Source organism: Aulostomus chinensis, chromosome 15 (assembly GCF_037954235.1).
Source record: "Aulostomus chinensis isolate RoL2024-O1b breed Wild chromosome 15, RoL_Achi_v1.0, whole genome shotgun sequence".
In the NCBI taxonomy this organism is placed as follows: Eukaryota; Metazoa; Chordata; class Actinopteri; order Syngnathiformes; family Aulostomidae; genus Aulostomus; species Aulostomus chinensis.
The window spans coordinates 2274257-2290000 of record NC_141334.1 but is presented as its reverse complement, the minus strand read 5'-3'; the positions used below and the strand labels follow the sequence as shown (position 1 = coordinate 2290000).

The 15744-nt window shown below is 47.2% G+C and overlaps 4 protein-coding genes across 4 annotated transcripts in view; 2 read left to right on the top strand and 2 right to left on the bottom strand.

The window, feature by feature from the left end:
• LOC147248158 (A disintegrin and metalloproteinase with thrombospondin motifs 2-like) overlaps positions 1-13900 on the bottom strand; it is a 22514-nt gene extending 8614 nt beyond the window's left edge. The window contains exons 1-11 of the mRNA XM_086179064.1: positions 13799-13900; positions 13086-13219; positions 12705-12818; positions 9318-9421; positions 6123-6646; positions 3783-3951; positions 1631-1737; positions 1471-1554; positions 1107-1190; positions 674-827; positions 61-166 (exon numbers count right to left, since the gene is read on the bottom strand). Coding sequence (XP_086035190.1) covers positions 61-166; positions 674-827; positions 1107-1190; positions 1471-1554; positions 1631-1737; positions 3783-3951; positions 6123-6646; positions 9318-9421; positions 12705-12818; positions 13086-13219; positions 13799-13900 — 1682 coding nt within the window. The remainder of the gene's footprint in view (positions 1-60; positions 167-673; positions 828-1106; positions 1191-1470; positions 1555-1630; positions 1738-3782; positions 3952-6122; positions 6647-9317; positions 9422-12704; positions 12819-13085; positions 13220-13798) is intronic.
• On the top strand, positions 11292-12918 carry LOC147248159 (histone H1-like). Its single transcript, XM_086226033.1, has one exon. It carries the CDS (start codon positions 11314-11316, stop codon positions 11938-11940), a length of 627 nt encoding a protein of 208 aa, XP_086082159.1. The 5' UTR covers positions 11292-11313; the 3' UTR covers positions 11941-12918.
• Positions 13901-14228: 328 nt separating the features above from the next.
• On the top strand, positions 14229-14722 carry LOC147248157 (histone H3). The gene has a single exon (XM_086226036.1). It carries the CDS (start codon positions 14242-14244, stop codon positions 14650-14652), a length of 411 nt encoding a protein of 136 aa, XP_086082162.1. The 5' UTR covers positions 14229-14241; the 3' UTR covers positions 14653-14722.
• Positions 14723-14948: 226 nt separating this feature from the next.
• LOC147248156 (histone H2A-like) lies at positions 14949-15403 on the bottom strand. Its single transcript, XM_086226037.1, has one exon. The coding sequence runs from the start codon at positions 15364-15366 to the stop codon at positions 14983-14985; it is 384 nt and encodes a 127-aa protein (XP_086082163.1). The 5' UTR covers positions 15367-15403; the 3' UTR covers positions 14949-14982.
• Between the last annotated feature and the right edge of the window lie 341 nt (positions 15404-15744).

Below are 15744 nucleotides of genomic sequence, written 5' to 3'. Positions count from 1 at the left end.
TGTCCTGATCAGCAGAAAGTCTGAAACCAGTGTAAGTGTGTGAATATTTGTACGTCTCACACATGTCCTGTTTCGTGAGCAGCGACGAAAGCAGACGAGAAACCATCTTCAAAGACAAGGACACAACTGCGATGCAAGTGACACATCCCTGTGACCGGAGCATAACCTGCAGGGGGAGGTCAGAAGGTCAGAAGGTCAGAGGTCAGGTGTCTGGGAATGCAGCGCTCAGTTGCAGGTGCACTGGTAGTATTCAGTCTTAGCGACACCGTTTTAATGTTAGCGGTAATGTTTGTAGTAGCAGTATTTGTAGTGTCATGTGTAGGGTTAACAGTAGTTTTTGTAGTGTTAAAAGCAATATTTGAAATGTTACTAGTAGTATATGTGGTATTTATGGTGTAGGCAGTAGTATTTGTTTAAGTGATGGAAGTGTTAATGATAGTGGTTGTAGAGTTAGCAGTAGTATTTGTATTGTAAGCTTGAGTAGTTGTACTTTTAACATAAGTATTTGTGGCTTTAGCGGAAGTATTTGCACTGTTAATAAAATTATTCGTGGTGTTGGCCAGAGTATTTGTTCTGTTAGCAGTAGTACTTAGGGTGTTAGCAGAAGTATTTGTACTGTTAGCAGTAATATTTGTCGTGTGTGCTGTAGTATTTGTGATATTAGCGGTACTACCCTGCATCCCGGAGGGGCCAAACTCCTGCCTGGTCAGGTAGATGGTGTGGTCGTGCTGCTCGGCGTGGCTCTGCTCCCTCTGCTGGAGATAAGACCATCCGCATACGTTCTCCAAACTTTTCTGGGCGTTCCCCACCGAGATCAGCTCCTGGGACTGATGGAGCATTTTTGAATCTTATTGTCCTGAGCACACAGGTTAATGTTTCCAACAGATCTCAAATTGTACTTCAGGCAAATCCCTCAGGAGCCTTTAAGCAGAGTTTAAGTGAGTTCAGCAGGTTGCCTTTACTCCTCAAAGCTGATTCCTTCCAGCTCACAGGGACCAGGAAGATCAGGTGTCAGAGCCCTGAACCCCCACTCGTATGAAGTGCCTGTGTAAAGAGAGCAAGGCAACAATGCAGCAACTTTCTGTTTCAAATGAAACCGGAGTTACCTTTGATGGCGACAACATGATGATTCGAACCAGAACAATGTTGATGTTGGCGCCCAGGGAATGATCCTGGTAGATCTCATTTACCTGGAACAGACAAAGCCAAGGAGCCCAAAGTCCATCATCCCTGAGCACTCAAGATTAAACCACATAGAACATCTGCTCAGTAAGATTTCAGCGTGAGTGGTTTGAGAGGAGGAATCAAAGGCTGTGTTGGCACAGGGCTGTGGCTGTCTTGGTCTGCTGGAAGGTCAAAGTTCCACCTCAAACTAGTCGCACCAGTTTCCTTCAACATTTCTGCAGGACTCACGAGTCCTCTAATAATCTCCTTTCATCAGTGGAGTCTCTTTGCATGTTCTTGACTTACGATGTTCATCAGAGTGAGGAGGTATTTCTGAATGTGGTCTCGGCCGTGGAAAAGAAGGATTGAATAATCCACCGCCAAGAGAACCTGGAGGGGACGAGAAGTGAAGGTTAGAGAGCTCAGGCTTCAAACTCTGCGGCAGCATCAATATCAGCTCCTCAACCTCAATGTTGAACAGTTCAGCCTCCTCGATGTGGCGTCGTCGTCGAGCCGAGCCAGACTCAGACCACAACACATTCTGGTTCAGGTTCCAGGAGCCTAAAAGAGGACCTGGAGACAAACACACAAGCAACCAGTCACTCCATGTTCACGTCATCATGTTACATTGTTCTCTGTTTAATTTCTAGGCAGACAAGACACAAGAAGTTCAAATAGCTCAGTTAGCCACAATGTTTCAGCTCGGCGCCGACAGCCTGCTGCCTTTTATTCCCGTCTACACTTTTACAACTTTTTACTGAAGTTCATTTCCAGTTTTAACCGACTTATATCCCGTTTGTAACGATCACAGATTGATAGTTACAAGATTTAAGCAAACAAGATATAACAAGCAAGCTCTGAAGCACTTTTAGCAGCAATTATCATTATCATTATTATCATTATTATCATTATTGAAGCATAAACTAATGCTTCCGTTAAACGGGGTTGTGTTTATAGTCTTCACAAGAAGAGTATGGTCGTCCCTCTTGTGGTGTTGACGACCTCGGTGGAAATATTCAGAAAGCCTGGAGTTCGTGACCCCCCAGGTTGTGCACACCAGTTCTACTGAAGCCAACATGCATCCCAGCGATCCTGATGGTTAAAGTGCCAAAAGAAGTGGGTGGAACCAGTCTGATGTGGTGTGAAAAACTTCTCAGGTTTGGTATTTTGGCTTCCATTTTGGGTCTGCAGGCTGCTTGGGTAGCTACTTGTCAATCACAAGGTCGCTTCGCGCTGAACAATCCTCGGATTTACCAAATGTATTTGTAAGTCAGTTGTTCACAAACTGGTTAAATATGTCACATGACGTCACCGGCATGACATTAAATTGGAGTTGATAATGAAAACTGGGTCAATGTCAAAATCCAACACCATCAAAAGTTCAAAGGTCAGGTTGCGTTGATGCTTTTGTTTGGAAGACGTTGGATTCACTCATGGTTTCGTATCAGTTACAGTGACACATTCGAGACCAACTGGTGCCGACGCCACGTCAACTGGACTCACATGATGGTGACTCAGCAGCTTAATCTCATATTAGCTGACATTCTAGAGTTTCATTGACGTAGTGGTTATTTTACAACTAAGACAACGTCTCCCATGATCCCTTGCTGCACAGCATCAAAATGTGTAGCTTATTATTACTTAGCTTGAAAAATGGCACATAGAGTGTTTCACCGTGACAGGGAGGCATAAATGTTCGCGTTTATTTATATGTTAATATTTTGAGTCATCGTTAGCTTGTCATGTTACTTCCTTTCCAGTCTTCTTCTAAAGTGACTCATCCTTGGTCCCGTTCCACCTTCACGGAGCTCAAAGCCAGAAAACATTTGTTGTGAATGAGAGCTGAGATGAATCATGCAGCTCATTTAATCAGATGAAGCTTTTATTCTGAAAACTCATCTGATCTCCAGTCTGAAACATCCAACATCTGTTTGGATCTGTTGAACTTGTCGTCAAGGAGACCACATCTGCGATCAGAAACAGACTCGACCGAGGCTCCAGATGAGCTCAAGAGAAATAGTGAACTCTCCTCTGATTGGTTGATTTCAATAAGAGGCCGAGAGGACGAACGACTCCGAAAACTGTTTGTCAACTGAAAGTCTGAAGCTGCCACGTGGCAGTGTGTGTGTGCGTGTGTGAGTGTGTGCGTGTGTGAGTGTGTGTGTGTGTGCGTGTGGGAGTTAGTGTGTGTGTGTGTGTGTGTGTGTGTGCGTGTGTGTGTGTGTGTGTGTGTGTGTGTGTGTGCGTGTGGGAGTTAGTGTGTGTGTGTGAGTTAGTGTGTGTGCGTCCTGCAGGAATTTTCTCTCCTTCTGCAGAAGCAACTCAGCAGATATCTGGATGTTTTTTTGTTCATCATATAATTCCAGCTGTTTGCATTTAAAAATATCAGTTTAAGTTTGGTGATTCACTCAAGAAATATTTGAGGTTTCGGGACAAATTCAGGTCACTTTGGTGAAACCCACTGTAGTCAAACAGGTCGGGTTTGGTCTGCGTCGGATGGAGTCACAGCTGATCAGTGTTCTCGCTGGTTGAAAACGGTCACGGAGGCCGACCCTGACGGTGGTTGGGTGATCATCTGTCATCGATGTTATTAACTGTCAGATCTGTGTTCATCTCACCTGACAGGAAGTCATCAGCAGTTTGATTGACAGCCTGCTTTTTCCTGGCCATGATGGCCGATGAGCGATAAACGATGTGTTGTCGTCCTCCTTCTTCCTCGTCCTCCACCTGCCACTGATCCAACGGCTCGATGAAAAACTCCTCCTGACGGGTCTGGATCATCCCGGCCTGCACACACACAGAGAATCTACTGATAATCTACAGACGATCTAAGTAATGATCTAGTGATGATCCATTAACAATCTATTAGGAATCAACTGAGGAGCTACTGAAGGTAAACTGATGATCTGCCAAAGATCTTCCGAGGATCCACAGAGGATCCAATGAAAATCCACCGAAGATCTATCGAGGATCTACTGGCTTGCTGACTGCTTCCTCAGAAACTCGCGCCGTGTTTAGTGGACTCGCGAGGTTCTCAGGTCGTGTTTGTTGAAGGTGTTGCAGAGAGAAGCTGCTCTTGACCTGATCAGCACCACGCAGGCTGGTGAACACGGAGGAGGACTCAGTAGAAGAGCCAGATTTCATCAGAGGGGTTGAGAACAAAAACAGAGGTGAAAGGGAGAACGCTGGACGGAGGCACACGGAGCGAGGGAACAATGATGTTGCTATATTCACGGCTTGTTTCTGCTGTTAACTGCAGCCATTTGACACCGAGTATCAAACTGGTAACAATGGTTTTATGTGTCGTGTGTCATTTTATTTGTGTCCCTGTTTTTGCGTTCACCTGCAGACGTTTTTCAACTGATATCTTCAGTTTTGTGTTTGAAGTGAGTTACGTCAGCAGGAAAATGTTCCTCTGAAACACTTCTCATCTTTCCTTCACATCTGGTTTCAATCAGCAACTCTGCTCACGCACACACTCGCCGTTCATGCGGATGCTTGCACACTTGCCCTCCGTGCGGACACTCAGAGAGTCGCCCTTCACGCTGCCTCAATCCATCACTTTTCACTGACCTGACACATTCTGATCATGACAGTCCAAGTCAAATGTTTGGGTGGTGTTTTTATGACTGTCCTGATTGATTAAAGATGGCGGGTAAATCTGTTTTCATGGTATGTGAACTTTTCCTTTGAGTCAGTCAGATTTTCTGCTGCTGCAGACAGTTGGACTCATATGGAAACTCTGGAGGCTCAAAAAGCACAAACAGCTGTTCAAACATCTTCAAAATCAGCCGAATTATTTTTGAAGATCGCATTTAATAAAAACAAACCCTTCTGACATTTGTTTTGACCACACATTAGACGCGTCATGACCAGGAACATTTGGGGATGATCGGCAGATCGGGACTAGTCTTACCTTGGTAGCCACGTCGCCAGGGACTCTGAACGCTCCTCAGCCTTTACAGAACAACAGGAACGTTCCTAAAAATGCCTGTGCTTATGATGTTCAATAGGACTTAGGGCCTATGGTTCCAGTGCAATGTTAGAAGAAAAAAAAAAGCAGTTGGTACTTAAAGAGAACAGTCAACATGGTTCCCTGGTGGTCGTGTGAGAATGAATCAATGATATTTTAAAGATCATGACAGTCGTTTTCAACCTGAATTATAGCGTTTGGTCCAGAGGTGCTAATAGCTAAGTGATGCTAGTCATGCTGCCATCAAGCTAAACCACACAAAGGGGCTTAGAGTAGCAATGTTAGCAATGTTGCTAACAAGCTAAAACAGACTGAGGTCCAGGTAATTTAGTGATCTTGCTAACAAGCTAATATACACAAAGCTGCCAAGTTTAATGATGTTGCCAACAAGCTTCAAGTCAAATAGGTGCTGACAGGTTATCGTGTTTGCAAAACTACTCTCAAGCACACTGAAGTGCTGATAATTTAGCGATGCTGCTAACAAGCTCAAAACAAAACAAAACAAAAAACAATATGTGAATAGTTAGGCAATGTTAGCAATGCTGGGGAGCTATTAGCTTAGTTATGTCAGTAATGCTACAAACACGCTGCACCCTGTAGGAAGGCAGCAGAGATCATTTTTGGCGTTGGCAAGCTAAAACTCAAACGGATGCCATAAGTTTTGTGATAAATTAGCAAAGTTGCTAACCAGGTACAACACATGGAGGTGCCAATACTTTAGCTATTTTAGCAAAGCTGCAGACAAGCTAAAATATATTGAGTTGCTGAAAGTTTAGTGACCTTAGCAATGCTCCTGACGTAAAGTGAATAGCAATGTTAGCCTCGCCGACTGAAACTCATGGAAGCGCTGATACTGATTCTGCTAAAAAGCTACAACACACGTAGGTACTAAAAGTTCAGTAACGTTAGCAATGCCGCTTGCAAGTCTCACAAATGTTAAGAGTTTGAATTATTCTATAAGTAATCATCACCAGGTGATACCCACTAGTCCGTCACAGTTGCTAATGGCAACAGATGTGTCCTCCATGTTGGACACCTCTCCTGTATAGAAACAGCCGATGTCTGCTATTGGCTGCGAGCGTTTTTGTCCTGACTCCTCCCACCACTCCATGGTGGCAGCAGGGGCGACAAGACGCCAGTTCGGACGCAGCCTCAGGTGGAGCTCCTGACCAAACACTGTTACATTGTAGAAAAGCTCCTCTTCTGCCCTGTAGCCCCTCCCCCTCCAGCTGTCCCCTGTCTGGTTGGATGTTGATGGTTCTGTGGGCCGGGCCTCTTTGTTTGTGGGTGTTTCCATCCACAGTGTATCTCTTGTTTTGAATGTCTGTGCCTCTTTGTCTCCGTCATTGTTTATATCGATATCGGTGGGTATGTCCTCAGGAGAGTGGGTGTGTCTTTTTCTGCGGTGCAGGTGGTGGGTGGAGACTGACACTGACAGGAAATGCCCCTCTGCATTGGTTCTGATTGGACGAATGATGTCAAACTCTGACAAAACCTGGTGGAGATTATCTGAGAAAGAAAGTGGACGATTAGTGATGTCACTGCAATATCAAAATCTCCGCTAAAGCAAGGAATCTCTGGCTGTCTCTTCCTCAATTATCTGATCCATGCAGGTAACTCAGGAGAAGTGCAGTGCAGAGTTAGACACAAAAGGGGCGGGGCCGATGATAGCAATAATGGTCACATTGTGATGGAATGGTTTGGGGATTTAATTGACTTAAATTCAGAATCCTGACTTTTCCCCACTGGCACCGTGCTAGCAGCCATACAGGAGGCTATCACAGCCTGTTTTGCTTGGTGTTTAACGAACCCTGGTTGCAATCAAAAGTCCCACCAAACTCACTTGATCTCTTTGAAAAATGAATAAATTACCTGAAAAGTTCCTGGAAGTCAGATCAGTGACGTCTAACGTTTCTCTTTTCAAAAGTTTTTTCAACAAGCATAAAAAGTAAAGTTTGTCATCGTTAGCTTCCACTTGATTAAGACACCCTTTTCTATACCACCCCCCGACATTGGGTGAGAAGCGGGGTTCACCCTGGACAGGTCACCAGTCCATCACGAGCAGTTGGGGGTTCAGTATCTTGCTCAAGAGTACTTGGACATGGTCACCGGGGAAAGTGAGGATCGAACCAGCGACCCTTCAGTCACTGGACGACCACGCTACCTCTGAGCCAAGCCGCCCCGGTGCTCAACCATATCAAAGACAAACAACAGTCAACTGTTCCCAAATTTATTTGGACATGGCGAGCATTTATCTGATGTTATGCTATAAAAGGACTTCATCGGGTGGAGAAGGTGCGGACAGCGACTTGCCCACATTCAGATATGATATTTGTTAAACAGGCGGATGAATGAAACGCATTAACTGATATTTATCACTTCCAAGCTTTTTGACAGCTGGCTTAGACTTTTGATGTCAGACATTCCTGGAGCTAAATGAGCAAGTCAGCGAGCAAGCGAGAAGAAAAAGCAAGCTTTGGCAGTTGTAACGAAACTGAGAAGAGAACTGTCCGTTTTATCAATCATGTCAGTAACAACTTTGATGTGTCATAAATGTTGGCAGCATCAGTGAGACCAGGATCAGCAGCATCCGACATGTCAGTGTCAGAAATGACAGTATCAGTCGGTCTGTTCTTTTCTATAGTTTTTCCCTGTTTTCTTCTGTTGTTACATGACTGTAAATGGAAATTAGCATTCTTGCTAACCTTTGCATTTTATATAAACAAATACATAAATAAGTTGTGTCCGTGGCTTCTGGCAACGCCAGCGGGACCGTGAGCGTCAGCAGGAGCTTACCTGACTTGCCAGTGATGTAAACTGAGTGTAAAGAGTCGATTTGGAGCAGAAACACAATCAATAATCCCCAACAAAACACATCCATGTTGAGACACACAGACGAACAGACGGAGACAAACTGAACTATGAACAGACTGAACTCTCAGTCCCTCCAGCCTGATTCACGGTCTCCTCCCTCATCTGTCTGACTGAGGCTCCTCCCACTCAACGCCATCTGTTTCTCCACTAAAAGTCAATGTGGCGGAGCCTACAGGAACATGTTGGACATGGGCGTAGGAAGCATAGATGGGTGGAGTGTGGTGGGGATGTACTTCTTGGATTTTTTGAAATGTACACATGTGGAAATGAGAAATTGTTGTTATGATCTGAGCATCCGTGGCTGCAGTGAAACAACTTGAAGAAATCAACACGGAGATTCCAGTAGAAGACGCTGAGATTAGTGAAAACCTTGCAGTGATACAAAGTGAAAGTCATGTTTTTAAACAAAGAAAATTTAAAAAAGAATGATCAACGACCTCTCGGCCATTTCAGTGAAAGCTTTGAGGTGCACCTGAATGCACCGCAATGTTCCTTGTTTTGCGTTTAATTGGCAGAACTTCAGAAAGGAATGCAGATGACGAAACCCTAAATGTTCATGAGAGTGGCTTTAGGGAGGAAATGTAGATAACAAAACTGAAGGCTTGGGTCTCTTGTTGACACAGAGCGGCGCTGGAATGAGTCCTGAGACAAGGAGCCAAGTTGTCACTGTGGAACTTCCAGGTCCCTTGTTTCCAGGTCAGCAACCTGAAATCATGTCTGTGGCTAACATGAGCTGGAGGGTCATTCTGAAACCACTGCCGTTTTCTTAAACTTCAGTGTCACTAACAAGGAGCCTACAGAGGTCGTGGAGGTCATTAAACACAAGAAGCCTGAGGCTTAGTGGTGGTGACCTTGAAGTCATGTGACCCCTGTGTAGTTCCCTCACAGGCTAATGTTAGCTTAGCACTGCTAACCATTGCAGCCAGGCTTCCAGCATCATCAGAGGGTTCATTAGTGAAAATGATCTTGATGAACTCAACCTGGAAGATCATCAACTTCTGTTCTCTTTCAGTTTAGCGATGGATCATTTATTTCGCAGTAGTCAAACAATTTAGTGACCATTTCTATACTGAACAACCAGGTTTTTATTTGTCAAAACAAAGATTCCTGGGTCAGAAATGAATTCAGTTACCTGAAGCTAACAGATCGGTGATGACTTACTTCCCTCTTTTTTAAATAAAGACCTCCTCCTGTCCATGTTATCATGGCAAATACATGAATAAAACTGAGAAAGTGATTGTGTACACACACACTGAGGGGGGAGGGGGGGCTGCCTGGGCATGTGGGCAAAGGTAGCAGTGAAAACCTGGACTGGAGTTTCCTTCTCTCGCTATGCAACTGGAGCGGTGAACTGACACGACTCCTGCAACAGCAACAGGATCCAGAAAAACAGCATCATGTCCTGGAGCCCTGTGAATGAAAACAGGCCATTTTACCAACGACACCCCAAGATCTGGTTCAGTATGATCCAGGTACATCCAGGGCCTGTATACTGGGACTACCTTTCCTTCATAAGGCCACTTAAATACTTTCACCTATGAGAGCAGACGGCTGATTTATGAGGGGAGGCACCATCAAGAGGCTTCATGTCACATTTTCATGATATGAAAACATATCAGGGGAGATTTCTTTTATTGTTACTTATTCACTTGCAGGTTAATTATTTATAACTTTATTACAATTGTGTAATATAAATGTTAATATTTGTTTTTTCTTATTTCATATTTTTTCTTTTTTATGTTTATCATCCTTCCTTCTCTCTGCATGTCACTTTCCCCAGTGTGGGACAAACAAAGTGTTCTTACTGTTCTCATTAAACACTGTTCATAGTGGACATTTCTCCCCTTGGATGGAATGCAGAGGAGAAGCTGAGGCTGATGAACGATGCTCTCCACGCCAGAGTCGGTCCTGAAAGGTCGACATTGTGTCAGACAATCATAACTGCGTATCGATCCGCCTCCTGGAACCCAACGTGTGACACGTGACCTGATCGTGACTCGTCCTCCCTGGAATCACGGACAGCGATGTTTGCTGCACATGGAAACGACTTCACCGCGTTGCGTGTTCATGGCGGCACACCACCAGAGCTCAATGATGTTCTCACTAAACCACAGTTGTCACATCGCTCAATGAGTTAAAGACAGGTCACATCAAACCAGCTGCCAGGGCAAGATGTTAGCTTTGGTTTTCTTATTCAGAGAACAGGACACCTTCAGCCACAGAAGAGTGTTCATCAGGGGAATCACCTGTTAAAGTGTTAGGTTGGAGAGGAAACCCTGCATGCACGCCACCCTCCATGGCACGTGGTTCCCTACCCCTGGCACTTGGCTTCAGTGGCACAGGTACAGATCAGTTCGTCAAAAGGTTGTGGCTTTTTGCACGTGGAAGATCCACTAAGATGCCATTTCTTCAGATTAAACTGTAATTATACTTTGTGTCTAATTCAATAAACTAAAGTTGGAAATTAGGATTTATTTATTATTATTATGATGTTGTTATCAGACTCTAATAGTAAATCTAAGAGCTTCAAATGAGAAAAAAAGTAACCCGGGCAGTCACCCTTCAGAGCTCGCTGGAGACATCAGGAGGATTTCCTTCCCTGGCGGTTCCTCGGCGCGCTGCGGGCACGAAGAATCTGAGCGGGTTTGGCTGCCCCGTAGGTGGACGTTGGTCTCTCAGACCAGCGTTCAAAACTGAGAAACTGTGTTTTTAGTTTGTTAACAGGCAACATTTAGTAAAGACGCAGTGTCTCCTCCAGCGGATCCGGAGCCCGAATCAGCCCCGAGGCGCCGGGACGAGCGTTGTGTTTACCTGCACCACAAACTTCTCCCGTTAAAAACAGAAAAATCACGTCACTGCGCCCGTTTCGGTTTCATCGCCTCCTCCCAAGCCTCGGCTTACCGGAGCATCTCCCTCACTTCGATTACAAGTCCGTTTTACACGTTTTAGAAGACAAAATGTGACTAAAACTCCCCGCGCGGAGCTCAGAGAGACCACGCGAATGGGAGGTTTGAATCCTCCTCCGCCTCGGCGGACGAGCCCCGAACGCCAAACACGACGAGAGGCTGCCGGGACGAACCGTCGCTTGCCGTTCGTGCCACAAACGCACTTCGGGGCGTCTGTTTCGGGTGGATTTTGAGTCCAAAACGTGGCGGAGAAAACACAAGTGTCTCCACATTTGAGGCCAGGCGGCAGGGCGGCGGGGCGTGTTGACTCTCAACGGTTCTCATGGTCCTTATAAGTCCGCCTCCCTCGCGCAGCCCAGCAGATTGAGGCAGAAACTCAGCAGCGGAAAGTCAGACATGGCAGAAGAAGCTCCGACAGCGGCCCCGGCGGCCCCGGCCCCGACCAAAGCCCCGAAAAAGAAAAGGCAGAGTACGAACAAAGATGGGACCAGCCTGCCCAAGCTCATCGTGGCCGTGATCGCCGACTCTAAGGACCGGAAGGGAACGTCTCTGGCGGCGGTGAAGAAAAGCCTGGGCGCGAAAGGCATCGACGTGGTGAAGTGCAACAAGCGCATCAACAGCTCGGTGGCCAGGATGGTGACCAAAGGGATCCTGGTGCAGACCAAAGGCTCCGGAGCCTCGGGCTCCTTCAAGATCGCGAAGAAGGAGGCGGCGCCGAAGAAGCCGAAGGTGAAGGCGGCGGTCAAAGCAAAGAAACCGGCGGTGAAGAAGAGCGCAGGCAAGAAGGCGACGACACCCAAGAAAGCTGGAAAGAAACCGGCGGCCAAGAAAGCAGTGGTCAAGAAAACAACCGCCAAGCCGGCGAAGAAGTCTTCGCCCAAGAAGAGGGCGGCGGTGAAGAAGCCCAAGCCCAAAAGCCCCGCTAAGGCAGCACCGAAGGCCAGACCAGCGAAGAAGCCCGCGACTAAATCGGCCAAGAAACCTGCGGCGAAGAAATCAGCAGCCAAGAAGGGGAAGAAGTAAAGCGGCGCCGGTGTCTAAAAACCCAACGGCTCTTTTAAGAGCCACCACGTGATCCCGGAGAGCCTCGTCCTGATCTAGAAGCCGCGTGACACCGCCGAACCACGGCGAAACCACCGGGCAGCTCAGCTCATCGGTTAAACAGGAGAGGGGTCGTGAAACTCGTTTGACATCGAAACAACGACGACGACCGTCGTCCGTCCTGTTGCTTCCATGTCTGATTGTTTAGTTTCTAATGAAATAAAGTGTTTCTACGTCCAGTCTGCGGGACCAAAGCTCCTGACGTGAATCACGTCTGAACGAGAGCTGGAAACACATTCTGACTAAACGTGACGTCAGGTGGGACGAAACTGCCGACTCTGATTGGCTCGCTTCAAATTCTTTTGCTCCAATCGCTTCTCGGGTGTATGGCGCGCGCGCACCCCCCGCTGGACCAATCAGCGCAGCCGCGAGGCCCAAAGACTCCGCGCGCTGGAAACACACACACACACACACACACACACACACGTTCCAACACGACTCGTCCATTTGTTCTTCACGTAAGACAATATGGAGGAAGAGGAGGCGCTGCTCCAGGCCCTCTTACATCAACAGTTTCCTCTCATTCTTGTTTCATGCTTGTGTTTAATTTTATTCCATCTTAAAATCTTTTTTACTTCACTCTTCCCTTTTTATTTACACAATTCTAAAATGGACGCCACACACGTCTGCCTCTTGTTTCCATGTGACATCTGGAACAGTTGAAAACAAACCAGAGGCCACGTCACCTCCAGGGAGATCCAGACCGCCGTCCTGCTCCTGCTGGCCAGCACGCCGTGTCCCAGGGCACCAAGCTGAACCGCTCCAGGTTTACTGAGCCTGCACCAGAAAACCCCAAGGCTCTTCCAGAGCCACATGTGTGTGTCAGTAAAGACGTTCAACAAGATTACTGCATCATTTTATACGATAAAGGTCAAATAATCATGAATATAAAGATTTGGGTTCTGTGAGAAATTCTCAACTTTTGCAGGATTTATTTGGTGTCAAGAATCAAAGATAAATTAAAAATTGACTGTATTTCACATGCAAGTGACAGTCCAGGCAGGTGAGGAACACAATCAGGTGTCAGAACAGTGAAAAGCAAAAGAAAACAAAGGTCTTCGGCTTACATGTGAAAATGGGCAGAGTAGGGACAGATCCAATGTGTTCTGGGAGATAATTCCAGCCGCGGTAGGCAGAACACGGCTCCACCATGTGGGTCCTGGGAAGAGTTAGCAGACCGGTCCCAGATGACCTCAGAGCTCTCGATGGTTCACAGTGGAGGAGCAAGTCAGATTATGTTTCAGGCCTGACCCCTGAGGGATTCACACACTAGCAGCAGAATCTTCCAGTCTATTCTACGATCCACTGGGATCCGGTGCAGTGATTTGAGAACTGTAACGTGAACAGCTTTCTTGGTTCTTGTTAAAACTCTAGCGGCCGCATTCTGAATGAGCCGTAGTTTAAGAGCTTTTTTGAAAAGACTGTTGCAGCAGTCGAACCTCCTAGAAATGAAAGCATGCATTAGTTTCTCTAAATCTTGCTTGGCCGTGTAGTGTGAAGAGATGGTCTCACTGTGCAGCAGCAGACACATTTAGTCTCACTACAAACCAGTCACCCACACCTGCTGGTTTACACCTCCAAGTGTCAGATATTTATGACGTGGAAGAAAAAAATGCATTTGGTGGCGTTAAGGTGAATATGAAAGTAATTGAGGAGAGAAATGAGGGAGAAAAGCTGCCGATAAAATTGAACTCCTGTCAGCAGCAAGATCCTTCTGACCTTCTACACATTTAGTGAATCACTCTTGTTCTCAGTGGTCTGCTGGTTCCACTCCATCAACCTGCAGGAGAGGAACCGCTGACACAGCATCATCCAGGTGCGTTCCGCCATTACTGGGCTTCCCAGTCGCTCCCTGCAAGCTGTGTTTGAGCAGCAGGTTCATGGCTGATATTTGGTTTGGTTGATATTTGGACTCTAAATATATACAGAGATAAAAACAGTCCAAATTAAGAAGTCAACGTATACATTTGCACCAATTAAACAAAAAACAACAAGGAAACGTTCACGGGGCGGGGCAGATCCCTCCTGACCAACCCGAGGCTTCGAAGGAGCCGCGCATAAGTTTTAAATTATTATCCAGTCAGAAGCGGAGCCTCGTCTGGTGCTCAGTTCAACCAATCAGCAGTTTGATTCCGTCACGGTGACGTAACCGCCCAGAAGTTTAAGAGCTGCGTGATTCAGAAAAATGAGTTTACTTCGACTTTTGGAAAGGAATTTACCACAATGGCCAGAACCAAGCAGACCGCCCGTAAGTCCACCGGAGGCAAAGCCCCCAGGAAGCAGCTCGCCACCAAGGCTGCCCGCAAGAGCGCCCCGGCCACCGGCGGGGTGAAGAAGCCTCACCGATACCGGCCCGGTACCGTGGCTCTCAGGGAGATCCGGCGTTACCAGAAGTCCACCGAGCTGCTGATCCGCAAGCTGCCCTTCCAGCGCCTGGTGAGGGAGATCGCTCAGGACTTCAAGACCGACCTGCGCTTCCAGAGCTCGGCCGTCATGGCGCTGCAGGAGGCCAGCGAGGCCTACCTGGTGGGTCTGTTCGAGGACACCAACCTGTGCGCCATCCACGCCAAGAGGGTCACCATCATGCCCAAAGACATCCAGCTGGCCCGCCGCATCCGCGGGGAGCGCGCTTAGACCGCTCGCTGCTGCCGCCAACACAACGGCTCTTTTAAGAGCCAATAAACCTCCGCTGAAGAAGCTAGTCCCTCACTTAAACTTTGGTTGCCTTCTCTATTAGACCTGGTGCACTGCTCCATGGACGGTGTGCTAATTTGCCTTGACATGAACGTAAGCTGTAAAACTTCAGTTTAAAAAAGCCAACCGTGGAGTGTTCACGTCACTATCAGCTGGCGGTTGACAGGTTTGATAGCTGAACCCCATCAGAAGGTGGTGTCGCATTAACTGGGATTAAGACTCTTAGCGGGATGGGAGTGGCTCTGAAAAGAGCCGTTTGTTGCGGCGGGTTTACTTCTTGCCGGGCTTCTCGGTCTTCTTGGGCAGCAGCACCGCCTGGATGTTGGGCAGCACGCCGCCCTGGGCGATGGTGACGCCGCCCAGCAGCTTGTTGAGCTCCTCGTCGTTGCGGACCGCCAGCTGCAGGTGGCGGGGGATGATCCTGGTCTTCTTGTTGTCGCGGGCAGCGTTCCCGGCCAGCTCCAGGATCTCAGCGGTCAGGTACTCCAGCACCGCCGCCAGGTAGACGGGGGCACCGGCGCCCACGCGCTCCGCGTAGGTACCCTTTCTCAGCAACCTGTGCACGCGCCCCACCGGGAACTGGAGCCCGGCGCGGGAGGAGCGGGTCTTGGACTTGGCGCGGTTTTTAGTGACGGTCTTGCCTCTGCCTGACATCTTTGTTAATTTTTGATTGTCTTTATTGACTTTTGAACTTCTGAGTCGATGTCGTGCTGAGCGGGGAGACGCGTTTTTTATAGTCCGGCAGCTGCTCCCTCATTGGTGGAGTTGAGTGTGAATGCGATCGTCCAATCAGAAAAGGTTTGCTCTCCTTTTCCGGTATCGACTGTGACGCTTCCGTTCTAAGAACTTTTGCTGGGAAACTTTAAGCTTGGTTCTGAAAGGAATGACGATTGAAATTGAATGCTTTTTGTATTTGAATTTTGCATTAAATACATTAAAGAAAAACTGATAGATGATCATGGAGAGAGAGAGAGAGAGAGACAGACAGACAGACAGACAGACAGACAGACAGACAGACAGACAGACAGACAG

Excerpts from the sequence above, each read along its gene's own strand:
- LOC147248156 (XM_086226037.1), bottom strand. The coding sequence starts at position 15,366 with ATGTCAGGCAGAGGCAAGACCGTCACTAAAAACCGCGCCAAGTCCAAG.
- LOC147248159 (XM_086226033.1), top strand. The coding sequence starts at position 11,314 with ATGGCAGAAGAAGCTCCGACAGCGGCCCCGGCGGCCCCGGCCCCGACC.
- LOC147248157 (XM_086226036.1), top strand. The coding sequence starts at position 14,242 with ATGGCCAGAACCAAGCAGACCGCCCGTAAGTCCACCGGAGGCAAAGCC.